We start from the raw sequence: 14,469 nt of genomic DNA, 5'->3' as shown, positions 1-14,469 counted from the left end.
TTCCTTTCTGTAAAAAAAAAATAATATATATATATTTAAAAAATCTGACTTTAAAAAAATTAAAATAAAAACAAACACCTGTTAGATATTTCTCATTAAGAGAAAAAAAGCTTTCTTTCGATCCCCATGCTCTTCTCGGTTCCTCGTCGGGGTTGGTTTGCTCTGCTCCCTGGCTCTTTAGGGAGGCGTTTCCTCACCTGTCAGTGCTCCTGGCGTGTCCGTGTTTCCCAGGAGGCGCAGCAAAGCTGACCCGGGTTGGGGCTCACGTGAGGGAGTGGCCTGGCTTTGTCCGGGGCAAACCCCACAGGCCAACGGCCACAGGGGCTGTTCTCGGGACAGCCGACTCGGAGGGCAGTTCTCCCGCCCGCTGGGCTGCTGGGAAGCATGGACCTGCCTGTGTGCTGGGCTCTGGGGAGCCGGGCGGGGAGGGGAGTGAGGGCCTTTCCCTGGAGGAGAGAGCTTCTCCCTCCGCCCCCTCTTCTCCCTGAGGGTGACTTCTCCCTTACCCCCTCCGCCCTCCCCGGGTTCAATGTCGCCAAAGGGTAAGCCTGTGACCCGGGGCAGCTGTGCGGGGTGGGAGCTGCGGGGCTGTGCACGTGGAGAAGGGCCGAAGGAGGAGGGTGGGACTCCCTGTGTGCCTTCCCCATGCCCCCTGTTCCCGTTCTCCGGGCGTTTTGCGGGTCTGCATTCAGAGACTGTGAGTCTAGTTCCTAAGCTTTGCCGTGGGTTCTGCTACAGCCATCAGCTGGCTTTTTTTTTTCTTTCTTTTTTTTCTTTTCTTTTTCTTTCTTCCCTCTGGCTCCAACGGTGTCTTTCCCAGGTCTGGTAAGTCAGTTACCGTCCCTCCCCTGGCTCTCCAGTTTCCCACATGTGGGCTTTAAAAATACAGATTCTTACTAACCTCAGAGCAGAAGGGAGAGTGAGAGAGGGAAGAGACATCAATGGTGAGATTCACTGATCGGCTGCCTCCTGCACGCCCCATCCTGGGGATCGAGCCCGCGACCCGGGCGGGTGCCCTTGACTGGGACTGAACCGTGACCTCCTGGTTCATAGTTCGGTGCTCGACCACTGAGCCACACTGGCTGGGCCCATATGGCGACTTTTCTTGTTTGCTACTGTCTCCTGTCTTCCTCCTCGGGCGTGAATTCATGTTTACTATGAGGTGACACACTACTTGTGGAGCAGGTTTGGACTGACAGAGAAACTGGGCAGCAGGGAGTTTCCACATACAGTCAGGCACCGTTTAACGATGGGGGTACATCCTCAGACCACGTGACATCAGGTGGCTTTGTCGTGTGCAAACCTCATGGAGGCGGTCAGGCAAGCTTAGGTGGTCTACCCGCTGCACACCGAGGCCGTGAGCTCTAGCCTCATGGTCGGCAAACCGTGGCTCTCGAGCCACAGGCGGCTCTTTGCCCCCTTAGGTGTGGCTCTTCCACAAAATACAACAGCCTGGGCGAGTCTGTTTTGAAGGAGTGGCATTAGAAGACGTTTAAGTTTAAAAAAAAAATGTGGCTCTCCGCGGAGACTGGTTTGGCTCAGTGGATAGAGCATCAGCCTGCGGACTGAAAGGTCCCAGGTTCGATTCTGGTCAAGAGCATGTACCGTGGTTGCGGGCACATCCCCAGTAGGAGGTGCGCAGGAGGCAGCTGATTGGGTGGAGCGCAGGCTGCGGACCGCGGGGTCCGGTATTGGATTCCTGGTCCGGGCATATGCCGGGGTTGCGAGCTCCATCGCCAGCAGGGGGCGTGCAGGAGGCGGCCGGTTGATAATTTTCTCTCATCATTGACGTTGTCCCCGCCGAAATCAGTAAAACTTCAACACACCCACCCACCCCGCGGGCCACCAGGAAGTAAGGCGGCCGGAAGGCGCCCCCGGGGTGCCGGGCCGCGTTCTGTGCGGGTGGAGCCCGGGGGCCTTGGAGGGAGGATGGCCCCCATCCCCGCGCTGGTTCCAGGTGAACGGAGGTCCCGCGAGTGACGGGCACTGTCTCCCGCGTCCGCAACCCCGCGCGCCACGTAGTTGGCGCCTCGCTCCTCGCGCCGGACGGAAAGCCAATCCCGCGGCCGGGATGGCACGGCCGCAGGGCGCGGGGAGGCTGAGCCCGGAGCCCAGACGGCGGGTTTCCGCGCGGCACCTGCGGCCTCCCAGCGCCCGGAGCTCTGCCCGAGGGCGACGGCCCCGGCCCCGGCGTCCCGCTCGCAGCCAGCAGGGGGCGCCCGGGCCCGCGCGCGCCCCGCCAGGCGCGAGGCTCCGGGGTGGGAGCGAGGCTGGGACCCGGGCCCAGGCGCCACCTCCGAGGTCCCGGCTGTGCCCGCCCGGTGCGCCCCCCGCGGGAACCGGCGCCGGGACGCCCAGGCCCCGGGGACGGCGCAGGGCCGCTCTGGGGAAGTGGAAAGAGACCCGAGAGGAGGGGAGAGGGGAGGAGAGGAGGAGAGGAGAGAGGGAAAAGGAGAAAAGGAGGAGAGAGGGAAAAAGAGGAGAGAGGGAGGAGGAGGAGAGAGGGAGGAGGAGGAGAAAAGGAGGGAGGAGGAGGAGAAAAGGAGGGAGGAGGAGGAGAAAAGGAGGGAGGAGGAGGAGAAAAGAAGGAAGAGGAGGAGAGAGGGAGGAGGAGGAGGAGAGGAGGAGGAGAGAGGGAGGAGAAGGAGGAGGAAGAGAGGGGAGGAGGAGGAGGAGAAGAGAGGGAGGAGAAAGAGGAGGAAAGGAGGAGGAGGAGGAGGAGAGAGGGGAGGAGGAGGAGGAGAGAGGGGAGGAGGAAAGAGGGAGAAGGAGGAGGAGACGCCGCAGGAGGAGGAGGGAAGGCGGCCGCGCTGCCCCGCCCAGCGAAGCCGCGGGAGCGCCGGGAGCCCCCGCCCCGCCGCGCCGCCCCCGCCTCCCGCGCCTTCCGCCCGCACCTTGGGCCGTAGGTGCGCCGATCGGTCGGCGGAGCGGCCCGGCCGGAGCGGCTCCGGGCTCTGCGTCCATCAGCCCCTCCGTCGCCGCGGGAGCTGCCCGGAGGCGTCATGTAGCCGCACCGCGACCCTCCCGCCGATCGGCCACTGCTGACTTGTTTGTATTTATTTTTTGGGGGAGGGCGTCGGGGGCGCGGCCACACCTCTCCCCGGCCCGCCTCCTCGCGCCTCCGGTCCGCGCGCCGCACCGCCTCTCCAGCCGCGGGTCGGGGAGCGCGGGCGGCGGGTCCCCGCGCAGGAGCCATGGCCGAGGACGGCGCCGAGGTGCCCCGCGAGCTGACAGGTGAGGCCCCGCCCGGTCCTCGCGCGGCGCCCGGGCCGGGATCCCCGGGAAGTTCGCTCGCGTCTGGCGCCCAGGAGCCGAGTCCCGGGAGGCCGGCGGGGGGCGATCGGACGCCCGGCGCCGCCTCGGGCCGCCGCCAGGGGGTGCAGGCCGGCGGCGGGGTGGGTGCCCGGTCTCCGGAGCTGCGGAGGCGAGGGGACCCCTCACCGCGCCCGCCCGCGGGCCCCTCGGGATGTGCGGGGCGCGGGGCGCGCTGGAGGGGCCGTCGGCAGGTCCCCCCCCGCCCGCCGGAGTCCCAGCCGGAGGCACCCGCCAACCCGCACACCCGGGAGGGGCGCGGGCTGGGGTCCGGACTCCGCCGGGGAGGCCGGGCCTGGGCTGGGCGCCGGGAGCGAAAGGGTCACCGGCTGCGCGGACGGGCGGAAGCCGGCGGGGCGCGGAGCCCGGTTTTCATGGTAACGAACCACCTGGGCCCGCCCGTCCCGGAGCCTGCGTGGCACCTGGTGCCCGCGCCCGAGCGCCTGGGCTTCCGTGTGGGGAGCGGTGGGGGCTCCGTGTTATGCCTTGGGGTCGACTTAAGTTTTGTGGGGGCTGAGACGGCAGCGGTAGAATGTGGTGGGGGCCGCTCTGAAACCAGGGGTTCAGTGCGTGTGTGTGTGTGTGTGTGATGTAGTGTGTGTAAGGTATATTGCATGTGCGTGGCGTAGTGTGTACACGTGTGTGATGTATGGAGTGTGTGTGCGCCTGTGTGATGCTGTGTGATGTTGCACTGTGGGTGCGTGTGCTTTGAGCCCCAGGGACCTGAACCCCGGGATCCCATTCCTGGCGCCCGGGCCTGCGGGTGTCCTTCCGGCTCCTGCCCAGGAGGGGTTCGCCGCCCCCCCTTTCCCCGCCCCCCTTTAGTCCCCGCACTTTGGGGAGTCTGCGGCGGCGTGCGTGGTGTGAGATGTGTGGAATGTGTGCGCTCCTCTGTCAGGTGAGCCTGACCGGAAGGGCTGCCGCCAGGTCGGAGTGGGAGCTGCTTGTGCACGGATTTCGTTCGGGTCTGGAGTCTCCCTCCGCCCGCCTCTCCCCCGCCTCCTCCCTCTGTCCGGCGGTGGCGTCGGGCCCGCAGATAAGAATCAGCTCCCTGAGCTCCGGGGAGCCAGCGAGCGGTCTGTCCGGTTCTGGAGGCCGGGACCTTCCCCACACCCCCCCACACCCGGCCCCGAAGAGGAAGCGCTGGGGCCCCCAGCTGCCCGTGGAGGTCCCAGGTCCCGGGAAGAGGGGACCAGGGCCCCTAAGGGGTGGGGGTGTGGGGGGGGAGGGCCAACTTCCCAGTCAGCTGCGGAGCCTGCAGGGAGTGTGGCCCTGGGACCCCAGAGAGAGGCTGAGAACACTCGAGAGACCTTGAGTGGCAGCTGCAAGGTGTGGGCACATCCCCAAAGGAGTGCAGCCCCCAGACCAGGTGCAGGGCCTAAGGAAGGGTCACTCTGCGTAGGGCGGGGGCGGGGCTGAGAGGCCGGAGGTCGGGAACTTGGTTTTGGTGAGAGGTTCTGAGGCCTGGAGGGTCACGGCCAGGGGTCAGGAGGTGTTTAGGAGGGAGTTTTCGGGGAGGGGAGACTTGGATACTGTGTGCAGAGGAGGAAGCTGTCTTGCGTGGCTGTCCAGGGTGGGTGCTCATGGGGAGTCCCAGGGAGACCTTCCTACCACCATCTACATTGCCAGGCCTCCCCTTCTCTCTCAAGCCTCCAGGTCTGTTGCCTCCCGCCCCCTCACTCGATATATTTCCATTGATTTTTAGAGGGAGAGGGAGAGGGAGAGACAGAAAAACACTGATGTGAGAGAGACACACTGATTGGTTGCCTCCTGTATGAGTCCTGACCAGGGCCCGGGAACTTACAACCAAGGCACGTGGCCTTGACCGGAATTGATCAGTTGGCAGGCCCATGCTTATCCACTGAGCTACACCATCCAGGGCATGAAACCAATAATATATATAAAAACAAGCAAATACCTTACAGAAGGCAAACAGCAACAAAACACCCAAATCCTCCTCCAAACGCCCCCGCCCCCGGCGCTGTTGTCACTAGAGGACGCTGACGAGTCTGCCTTCTTCCAGAGAGCATCAAGGACGTCCTCGGCAGGAAGGTCAGGATCGCCCTGAAGAAGAAGGTCAGGTTGGAAGTGAAAGGGGACAAGCTTGAAAACAAGGTGCTGGTAAGTGCTCCGGCTCTTTCGGGAAAGCCTGCGGAAGCGGAAGCGGAAGCGGGCCCCCCTCCGGACCGCCTCGCTGCCATGGGCCCTGGTCCTGTTTCACCTTTGGCTCACAAGTCCCCAGGACCGTGCTGCCCTGGAGTCCCCGGAGGGGGCGCGGGAAGTTCAAGTGGAAGGGGCCGGACTGTTTCCACAGCGGTGCTTTGTGGGGTGGAGTTGTGAGCATCGCCATGTTTAGGCCCTGAGCCTGCTTTCCCATTGGTCCCCTGAGCCTGCTTTCCTATTGGCTCCCTCCCAGCCTGCTTTCCTATTGGCCCCCCGAATCTGCTTTCCCATTGGCCCCCCCTCCAGCCTGCTTTCCCATTGGCCCCCCGAACCTGCTTTCCCATTGGCCCTCCTCCAGCCAGCTTTCCCATTGGCCCCCGAGCCTACTTTCCTATTCGGCAGTGCGGGATGCGCGGTGGACCATCCGGTCATCGCTGTGGTGGTGGTGTGTGGTCTGATTGGTGAGGATGTAGGAAGAGGTTTCCTCAAACAAAATGGCCTGGGTCGGCTCGGGATTGAATGAGCTTTTCCCAAAGGCGGTGCCCGCGTCCGCCTCGTGGGTGAGGAGTGGGATGGGGAGAAGGTGGCCCTTTGCCGCCGTGTTCTGGTGTCTTGGCGGGAGGTGCCCGCTGGGGGCGGCGCCTGTGGGGGCTGAGATGGACCTCGGGGTTCTGGCCACGTTGCTGGGGGCTGAGGGGTGGGACTCGCTGGGCACAGCTGGGCACTATAATGAAGTTAGCGTCATTTTAGTACTCAATGCCAAGCTTTTTTTTTTTGGGGGGGGGGGGAGAGAATGGGTGTGGGGGTCCTTCTTGACCTCAGCTGGCTCCGGTGAAGGCTGTAAGGAAATGACACCAGCGCCAGGATGTGAGCGATGGTCCCCGGGACCTGGACTCTGAGCAGGTCCTCGAGTCCCCGCGGAAGCTGTCCTGGCGGGAACGTGTCCCTGTACGGGCGGGAAGGGAAATATTCACGGTCCCTTGCCGAAGCTGGTTTGGCTCAGTGGTAGAGTGTCGGTCTGCGGACTGAAAGGCCCCAGGTTCGATTACGGGCATGTACGTTGGTTGCGGGCACATCCCTGGTAGGGGGTGTGCAAGAGGCAGCTGGTCGATGTTTCTCATCTACATTTCTAGCTCTCTCCCTTCCTCTCTGTAAAAAAATCAATAAAATATATTAAAAAAAATGTTCACAACCCCACTAGCTTCAAGTTTGAGCAGGACAGCCTATGCATTAGCCGCCTTTAGGTTGTGGATTTAGGAGTCCCTGAATTTTGAGAAAGCCAGTTACTCATTTGCTTACACGAGACATTGGGGACTGCCTTGTCATTGGCATTTCTGACTTCCTGTTGGCCCTTAGGTCACGAATGAGCCGGCCCGGTACTTTCCAGCTTTCTTTCCTGAGTCTGTGTCTCCCCTGCACACCTCCCCTCCTGCAGGGTGGTCCTTGCAAAGCCAGGAGGGTTTTATGTCGTTACTAGCTTCCCGTTCTCCCACCAGGAGATTTTACACCATTTCCAGCTTATCTTTTGCTCAGGGTTTATCTTCTCCTTCCTTCTGCTCACGGCCATCGGAGCTAATATTTATTGAACATTGACCGGCAGCGAGGCCAGGCCGTGGGCGGAACCCTTAATTATGCATTTCCTTGTTCCATCCCAGCAGCCCTGTGGGGCCAGCACTGCTTACTTCACTGGAAGGACTGAGAGCTGAGGGAATTTGCTTCCGGTCACCCAGCTAGTTAACGGCTAGTTAAGGACTAGTTAATAACAGTCAGCTGTGCCTCACGCAGAGCCTGCCTGCTTTGTCATGTGCTCAGAGTAAGAAGAATTTGGCTGGTCCTTCTGAGGTTGCGGATTTTCAGCCTTCATCAGGGAGACTTGGGTCTTAGACAGATCGGCATCCCTGATTATTTGATTTGATCTCCTTGATCCATGTTTTAACTTGTTCCTGACTCTCTGAGCACCTACTGTGTGGCAGACACGTAGCATGCACAGAGTGCATGTAGATTCTAACTATGTGCACTTTGTACGATATATTTTATTGATTTTTTACAGAGAGGAAGAGAGAGGGATAGAGAGTGCCTTCATGGGACTCAGAGCTCAGTCTAGTGGAAGGCACACAGGCCAACAGGCAGCGCTGGGACAAGTGCCCTGAACACGGGGACCGCTGCTCATAGAGGGACCCTAACTCAAGCCGGAGGGTCGGGGGTGACTCCCAGAAAAGGGGGGTGGAGGCCCACACCGATGAGTGGGTCAGCCAGCCAAGGGTAGATGCCTGTCCAGAACAAAGGGAACCGTTTGGGCCTGGAGGCAGGGGGAGGGGGAGGGGGTGAGCTCCGAGTATTAGGGACCCGGGCAGAGGGCTCCCTCTTCTCCTGGCGGCTAAAGTGCAGGTGAAAGGTGGGGCAGGTTAGACAGGTGCCTTCTCCACACCGGTGTCCATTGCCATTCCCCCTCCCTCCTCCCTCCTCCATCCCCCCTCCCTTCTCCGGGAGGAAGTGGGCCCAGCGCTGAAGGCCTTGGAGCCAGACCTGCTCTCCCCTGCCCAGCCCCTTGCAACAATGTCGCCCCCAGTTTGCAACAATGTCGCCCTCAGTCCGCTCTCCCTGTAGCACCTGCTCCTGTATGGGTCTGTAAGCCCTGGCTCTGGAGATTAGCTGGGACACAGTGAATTCTGCTGAGCACAGCGCTGAGCGCATGGGAAACTCCGGGCAGAGAAAGCCCTGAGAAGCGGGGGTGGGGAGGTGGGGATGGGGGAGGGTGGTCTCGCCTCCACTGAGGGGTGGCGCTCATTCTCCCCAAGGCCAGGAAGGCCTCATAGCAGCGTGGATGCACCAAACAGACCCCAAGTCCCCGCCGTGTCCTTTGGGCAAAGTAACCAGGTGCCCACGTGCCCAGGGATCACCTGAGCTTGTCCATCAGGATGTTCGAGATAAACCAGTGGCTGCTGTGGGGCGTGCCCAGCCGCTAACACACCTGTGAGGTTTCTAGGGATGAGGGAGAGGATACGTCTTCCCTAAGCTGATTGGTCCAGAGCCCCCATGGCCGTGGGGGGAGGGGGGCGAGCGGCCTGGCCAGCTGGCGTGGGCTCCCACCTGAGGCCTGCCGTCCCGGGAACGGCCCTCGGGCCCTGTCCTGTGTTCCTGTGTTTCTGAGACGCGTATTCCCTTCTGCCATCAGCTAATTGGATCTCCACCCACTTTTGTCAGGACCCGGACTTTCATTTTTTAAAATAGGTTTTATTGATTTTTTATAGCAAGGAAGGGGGAGAGAGAGTTAGACACATTGATGAGACACATTGGTCAGCTGCCTCCTGCACACCCCCCACTGGGGATGTGCCTGCAACCCAGGTACATGCCCTTGACTGGAATCGAACCTGGTACCCTTGAGTCTGCAGACCGATGCTCTATCCACTGAGCCAAACCGGTCAGGGCAGTACCCAGACTTTTAAACATGCCTTTTAATTGACGAATTCTTTTAAGATGGGACTTTCTGCTTTTCTGTAGTTGTAGGTTACGTGGGGTTATAAGGAACAACACAGAGGGAGCCTTCACTCCCTCGTCCTGTCTCCGCTACCGTGTGAAGCTGAGACACAGCGTCACAGCCCAATGCCAGCGCCCGTCCCCAAGGGCAGCACCCTCCCATACCACGCCCCGCACTCTCACTGAGCCTCATCGTCACTCAGCTGTTTTATAATGTTCAAAAATGTGTGTTTCTGTTGATTTCAGAGAGGAAGGGAGAGGGAGAGAGGGAAACATCAGTGATGAGAGAGAATCATGGATCGGCTGCCTCCTGTCTGCCCCCCACTGGGGATGGAGCCCACAACCCGGGCCTGTGCCCTGACCGGGAATCAAACCCTGACCTCCTGGTTCCCAGGCCGAATCAAACCCTGACCTCCTGGTTCCCAGGCCGTCGCTCAACTGCTGAGCCACGCCGGCTGGGTTTATCCTTGATGTTTCTATCTCTCTTTCCCCTCCCTTCCTCTCTGAAATCAATATTTAAAAAAAACCAAATAAAAACATAACTTTCCCCGGAGCTCGTAAAGCAGTGGTAGTTTAAGAGTGTGCGCGCATTTCGCAAGTTTATTGTTCAAGTCGAAGTGGCAGGAGCCCAGTCAGCGGTTTCCGGGGCCACTTGGGTGAACGGCCTTAGACCCTGGACTTTGTCGGGGCTGCAGGGATGGAGGCGCCCCGTTCCCCAGCCAGCGGGCGGATGTGGGGGGCTCAGAGGCAGCTCGGGACGCCCTCACGCCCCTGCCGACCTGCCAGTGCGTCCCTGGTGCCGCCCTGCCGTCCCGGCTCCTGTTGGACCTCCGCTGACCTTCCCGCCGGCATTTGCAGGTCGCATGGCACCTGAAGAGGCTGCTGGGACAGCGAGCGTGGCGGGCCGCCCCCTCCCCCCTGCGGCGCCCGGCCCCGGTGGGGGTAACTTGAACGGGGGTAACTCTTTGCGACACCACAGGAGCCTCGGCTTTTCGGGATCGCTTACGATCCAGGCCGGGTGGTTCTCAGGGCGCGGGGTGAAGTTACAGGTGGAGAAAACTGAGCTTGGGAAACGGGAGGCGCGGAGAGCCCCCTTGCTGCCAGGGTCCAGGCGAAGTTCACCGTCCGTCAGTCCATCGAGGGCCTTGGAAGGCACCCCCCTCAGAGCCCTGTCCCCTCCCCCGAGCCTGGCGGCCTGAGTGCAGCTCGCCTCCCCCCACAGGCCAGGCCTCCGTGAACCTGCTACCTGAGCCCCATGACGTCCTCCTCTCTCTTCCCCAACTGCCCTACTTTCTGCGCCAGCGCGGGCGGGTCGGATGACCTTGGGCTAGGAGCCCTTGAACCTGGACCAGCCTGGTGTAACTTTTCCTTGTTCTTGAAAAGATACGGTCGCCCCGCCTCCGGGATTTAGCCCCCCTGGGACGTGGGGGAGGGTGAGGGGGAGGGGACGAGGGCCCCGAGGAGCCTGGAGTCCTAATCAGAACGTGGGAGGACCGGGGAGGAACGCTGCTGTTGAAGTGACAGGACGGTCACACAGCCGCGCAGACACGAAACAAAGGCTGCATTAAGGCCGCAGCGCCTCCACGTTCCCATTCATCGGCGGCTCTGCTCGTCCTGACCGTGGGAGCAGGTGGGAAAGGGGCCTGTTGTCCGCATCTGTGCTCACTTTCCCCAGCTCGCTCTGAAAAGGAGGGGAATGAGCGTAACTTGGGGGGGGGGGGAGGGAGGGTGCGAGTGTGTGAATAAAACTGTTCACTTTCATAATTTTATTACCCAGTGTCACCCCGATACATTCAATAAAATGGAAGAGAGGAAAAAAGAAATGTAAAACCCGGAGGGAAACACTCCGGCTTGTTTTAAGGGGTGCGTTCCCCCTCAGGCTGGTGTGTGGGAAGCCTGCATGGAGAATCTCGCCCCCCTCATCAACGTGACCGGCCCTTTAAACCACCTGCTCAGCAGAAGGGCTGGTTCTCTCTGCTGTAAGCCAGGGCTCCTCGGACCCGGCTCCCAGGCCAACTTCAGTCTCGCAGGCCAGCAGAAGGCCGGGGTGCGGCCCAGGTGCCCCCCGGGTCCCAGTCACAGCTCCTGACTGTCACCAAGTCTTGGCTGACTCAGCCTGAGTCAGCGGTGCCTTCTCCTTGGGCCCCGGAGGGGTGAGGCTGTGTGATGCCAGCCTGGTCTTTCCTTGGACACCAGGTAGAGACGAGGGCCCCTCAGGAGTCAGCAGGGGCCGGAGCAGCGGGTCCCGTGTCTTAGGAGAGAGACGAGTGTCCGCAGGAAGGAGAGAGCCCGCCTTCCGGCAGCTCACCTGTGCAGCTGGCGGAAATCTCTGGGTCCTGGACCTTCCTTCTGTTCCTGCTCCCCATCCCCCCTCCTCAGCCTTTCCCCCTGGGGGGCGTGTCCAGGTGAAGGGCTCGGGGCTGGGCTCCCAGGAGCCCCTGGTCCAGGCCACGTGCCCCCTGGCCCCTGGGCTCCTGGGTTCCTGGCTGGCTGGGGCGGCTCCTTTGGGACTGTGAGGTTCGGGGGCAAATCATCCGTCACATCTGGGTGGGTGGTGCCTGCGCTTCGGGCTTTGGCGTCTGGCGGGGAGGCTTCCAAGTAAAGAACGGACTGCGGGGGCTTGAGGGACGGGGTCATGGCTGCCGGACACCTGACTGTCACTGGTCAACCTCTAACAGAGGCAGCAGAGGCTGTCAGCGCAGTGACCTGTAAACCATCCCCTCCCCCCACTCTCACCTGTGGGTGAGACACACCCACCGGAAACAGTGGCCGCACCTGAATGCCTCCGGGAGGAGGGGGCCGGAGGGGAGACCCTGAGGGTTCCCATGGTTTGAAAACCCCCAGGGCGGTTTAGGAGACACTCTCCTCTCAGCCCACTCTGCTTCCTAGCCCCCGATTTTATTTTAAAAATTTTGGAAATATTTTTCATGATTGACTTCAGAGAGGAAGGGAGAGGGAGAGAGGAACATCCATGATGAGAGAGGATTCCCGGGTCGGCTGCCTCCTGCACCAGCCCCTGATTTCACTGCAGGGCCACGAGAGCCACCTGTCGAACCGCCCGGGCCTGTTTTCCTCGAGGCCCGAGGTGTCTGTCGCCTGGACATCCGAGGTGTGGGCTGTGTGTGGGCCACGGCCGCGTCTCTCTTGGGGACACTAACAGCTGACCTTGTCCCCGTCCAGAGAACATAACCCCACTGAGCGGCGCCACCCACACTCCAAGTTTGTGTCCAGGTGGAGGATGAGGACCTTCCCTGAGGCCTGTCCACTCCTCCCCCTCCTTCGGGGCGTGGCCCGCCCACCTGCACAGCCCAGGTGCAGAGGGTAGCGGCCTGGGCCTCCGCCTCCTCCGGGGCCTGACCTCTTAGTCTAACCCCCCCCCCCAAAAAAAAAACCACAAAAACCCCAAAAAACAAAAAACAGGCGGGAGAGCCGATTCCACTTTGCGGGCGTCCTTTCTCTTATTCCACCGGAATTTTTCTTTTTCTCCAGGGAACTTAGCCAGGAGGATTGCAACACCTAAGCTTTAAAAAAAAAAAAAAAAAAAAAAGGAAACTTCATGAATGCAGGAATGTAAACGGAGCCACACCCAGAATGAATGGGTTTTAATTCCCAACACGTTCTTTTTCTGGAATGTGTGAGAAGTCGAACTGGGGAGACCGACTGGAACGCTTTTTAAAAGAGTTTTTATCTTTTCTTCGGGGGGCGGGGCCACTCAGTCTTACGATGGGGACGGTCTCGCCCTCCCACCCCTCACCCCCCACCCCCTGCCGGCACTGCCTGAAGCCGGCGTTTGAACCCCTGCCAGGCGGCCTGAGGTTTGCGTGCTCTAAGGAAGCAGCTGGCAGCCCAGCCCTGCCCGCCTCCCGGTGCCAGGGCCGGAACTTCCTCCTGGGAGCTCGCGCCAGGGCCCCGGGAGGGTGAGGGGCGGGGCAGGACAGGCCTCGGCGGCCCTTTCTGAGTGAGTTTTGAAGGGCTCTTTGGGAAGTTCTCTTTGGATTCGGCTGGTTTCCCGTAGTGACGGCCCTAGCCCTTGTGATCGGCTGGGAGCCGCAGCCTCCCCACCAGCCCCGCCCCCAGCGCCCGGCCCCGCCTCCAGAGCACCTGCCCCGCCCTGGGCACGCCCCCAACCGCGGGTCCCGCCCCTGGACACGCCCAACCCCCGGGCCCCGCCCCTGGGCACGCCCCCGCCCCCGGCCCCGCCCCCAGCGCTCCCGCCCCCGCCCCGCCCCGCCCGCGTGGACTCTGCAGCCGCCCTCCGGCCGGGCCTGCCCCCCACGTTCCAGCCTGCACGTCATCTCCCTGTTTCGCTTGGCGAACACAGGGGTCGGTCTCCCCGAGGGTGGGGACGGTTAAGAAATAACAAGCTGTCCTTCGCTCTGCAAAATGGGCGCCGAGTGTTTGTCCGGCGGGAGGGCGGGGCGCTTTCCTCCCCGCCCTTCCTGCCTGCCCGCAGCCTGGCCGTCTGGGGACAGCATAGCCCACTGCCTGGTTCCCGGGAGTGGGGAGGGGCTGGTCTCCCCGGTCAAGTTGCTTCCCTAACCGTTTTATTTATTTTAAGTATGTTGTGTGTTTTGTTTTTTCATTGAGTTGATTTCAGAGAGAGGAAGGAAGAGGAAGAGAGAGAGAGAGAGAGAGAGAGAGAGAGAGAGAGAGAGAGAGAGAAACACCAGTGATGGGAGGGAATCATTGATCCGCTGCCTCCTGCACGCCCCACCCTGGGGATGGAGTGAAAGCCCCAGCATATACTCTCACCGGGAATGGTTTATGGGCGGATGCCGAACCACTGGGCCACACGGCCCGAGGGCCCCAGCTCCCGGGTTAGCAGTCAGCTAAGGGAGGAGGAGGAGGAGGAGGCCCGCTGTGTTCTCAGGGCTGCGTTTCTCAGGTGTTTAGAGCTTTGCCTGGAGAGACAGCTGTTTCTTTTAAAGGAGACTTGGTGGAAACCAGAAGGGGGACGTTTAAGAAAAGATAGCTGCGTGTCCTGGGCTCGGTTTCCTGGAGGCCGGCCAAGCCTCGCCCGTCAACGACGCCTTTCACTTCGCGGGCACGGAAAGCAAAGGATGTGAAACACGGCAGGGATTTTGCCCAAGGAGCCCCTGGAGCTGGGGCGGGGGCGGGCGGGGGGGGGGGGGGGGCGGGGCGGAGACTGGCCAGTGAGACGTGAAAGTCACGGGTCCGTTGTTCTCTCTCTAATTCCAGTGAGTCAGACGTTTTGAATGGGGAAAACGACACTGGGTCAAAGGGCGCGAGGCTCCCAGAGGGACCCGGAGGGTGGGGCCTTCTCCGCCTGCGTGTGAAAGCCGGCTTACTTTCTCCTTTTTAAAATATATTTTATTGATTTTTCACAGAGAGGAAGTGAGAGGGATAGAGTTGGAAACATCGATAAGAAACATCATCAATCCGCTGCCTCCTGCCCGCCCCCTGCTGGGGAACGAGCCCATATCCCGGTTGATGCTCAGCCACTGAGCCACACGGGCTGGGCCAGCTCCTTTTTGCTAATGACACACACACAATCAT

At 61.2% G+C, this 14,469-nt stretch overlaps 1 protein-coding gene across 4 annotated transcripts in view; it reads left to right on the top strand.

Moving 5' to 3' along the window:
• Nucleotides 1-2,823: 2,823 nt before the first annotated feature.
• CARMIL1 (capping protein regulator and myosin 1 linker 1) overlaps nt 2,824-14,469 on the top strand; it is a 57,820-nt gene continuing 46,174 nt past the window's right edge. The window contains exons 1-2 of one of the 4 annotated variants that reach the window (XM_045586776.1): nt 2,824-3,234; nt 5,336-5,433. In XM_045586776.1, the coding sequence (XP_045442732.1) occupies nt 3,195-3,234; nt 5,336-5,433 (138 nt within the window). In that variant the 5' untranslated portion in view covers nt 2,824-3,194. The remainder of the gene's footprint in view (nt 3,235-5,335; nt 5,434-14,469) is intronic. The other 3 variants (XM_036453110.2, XM_036453108.2, XM_036453109.2) reach the window with 3 other exon arrangements.

Source organism: Pipistrellus kuhlii, unplaced genomic scaffold, assembly GCF_014108245.1.
Source record: "Pipistrellus kuhlii isolate mPipKuh1 unplaced genomic scaffold, mPipKuh1.p scaffold_m20_p_24, whole genome shotgun sequence".
NCBI lineage: Eukaryota > Metazoa > Chordata > Mammalia > Chiroptera > Vespertilionidae > Pipistrellus > Pipistrellus kuhlii.
The sequence above is the reverse complement of the archived record's forward strand: the minus strand, read 5'-3'. Positions and strand labels throughout refer to the sequence as shown.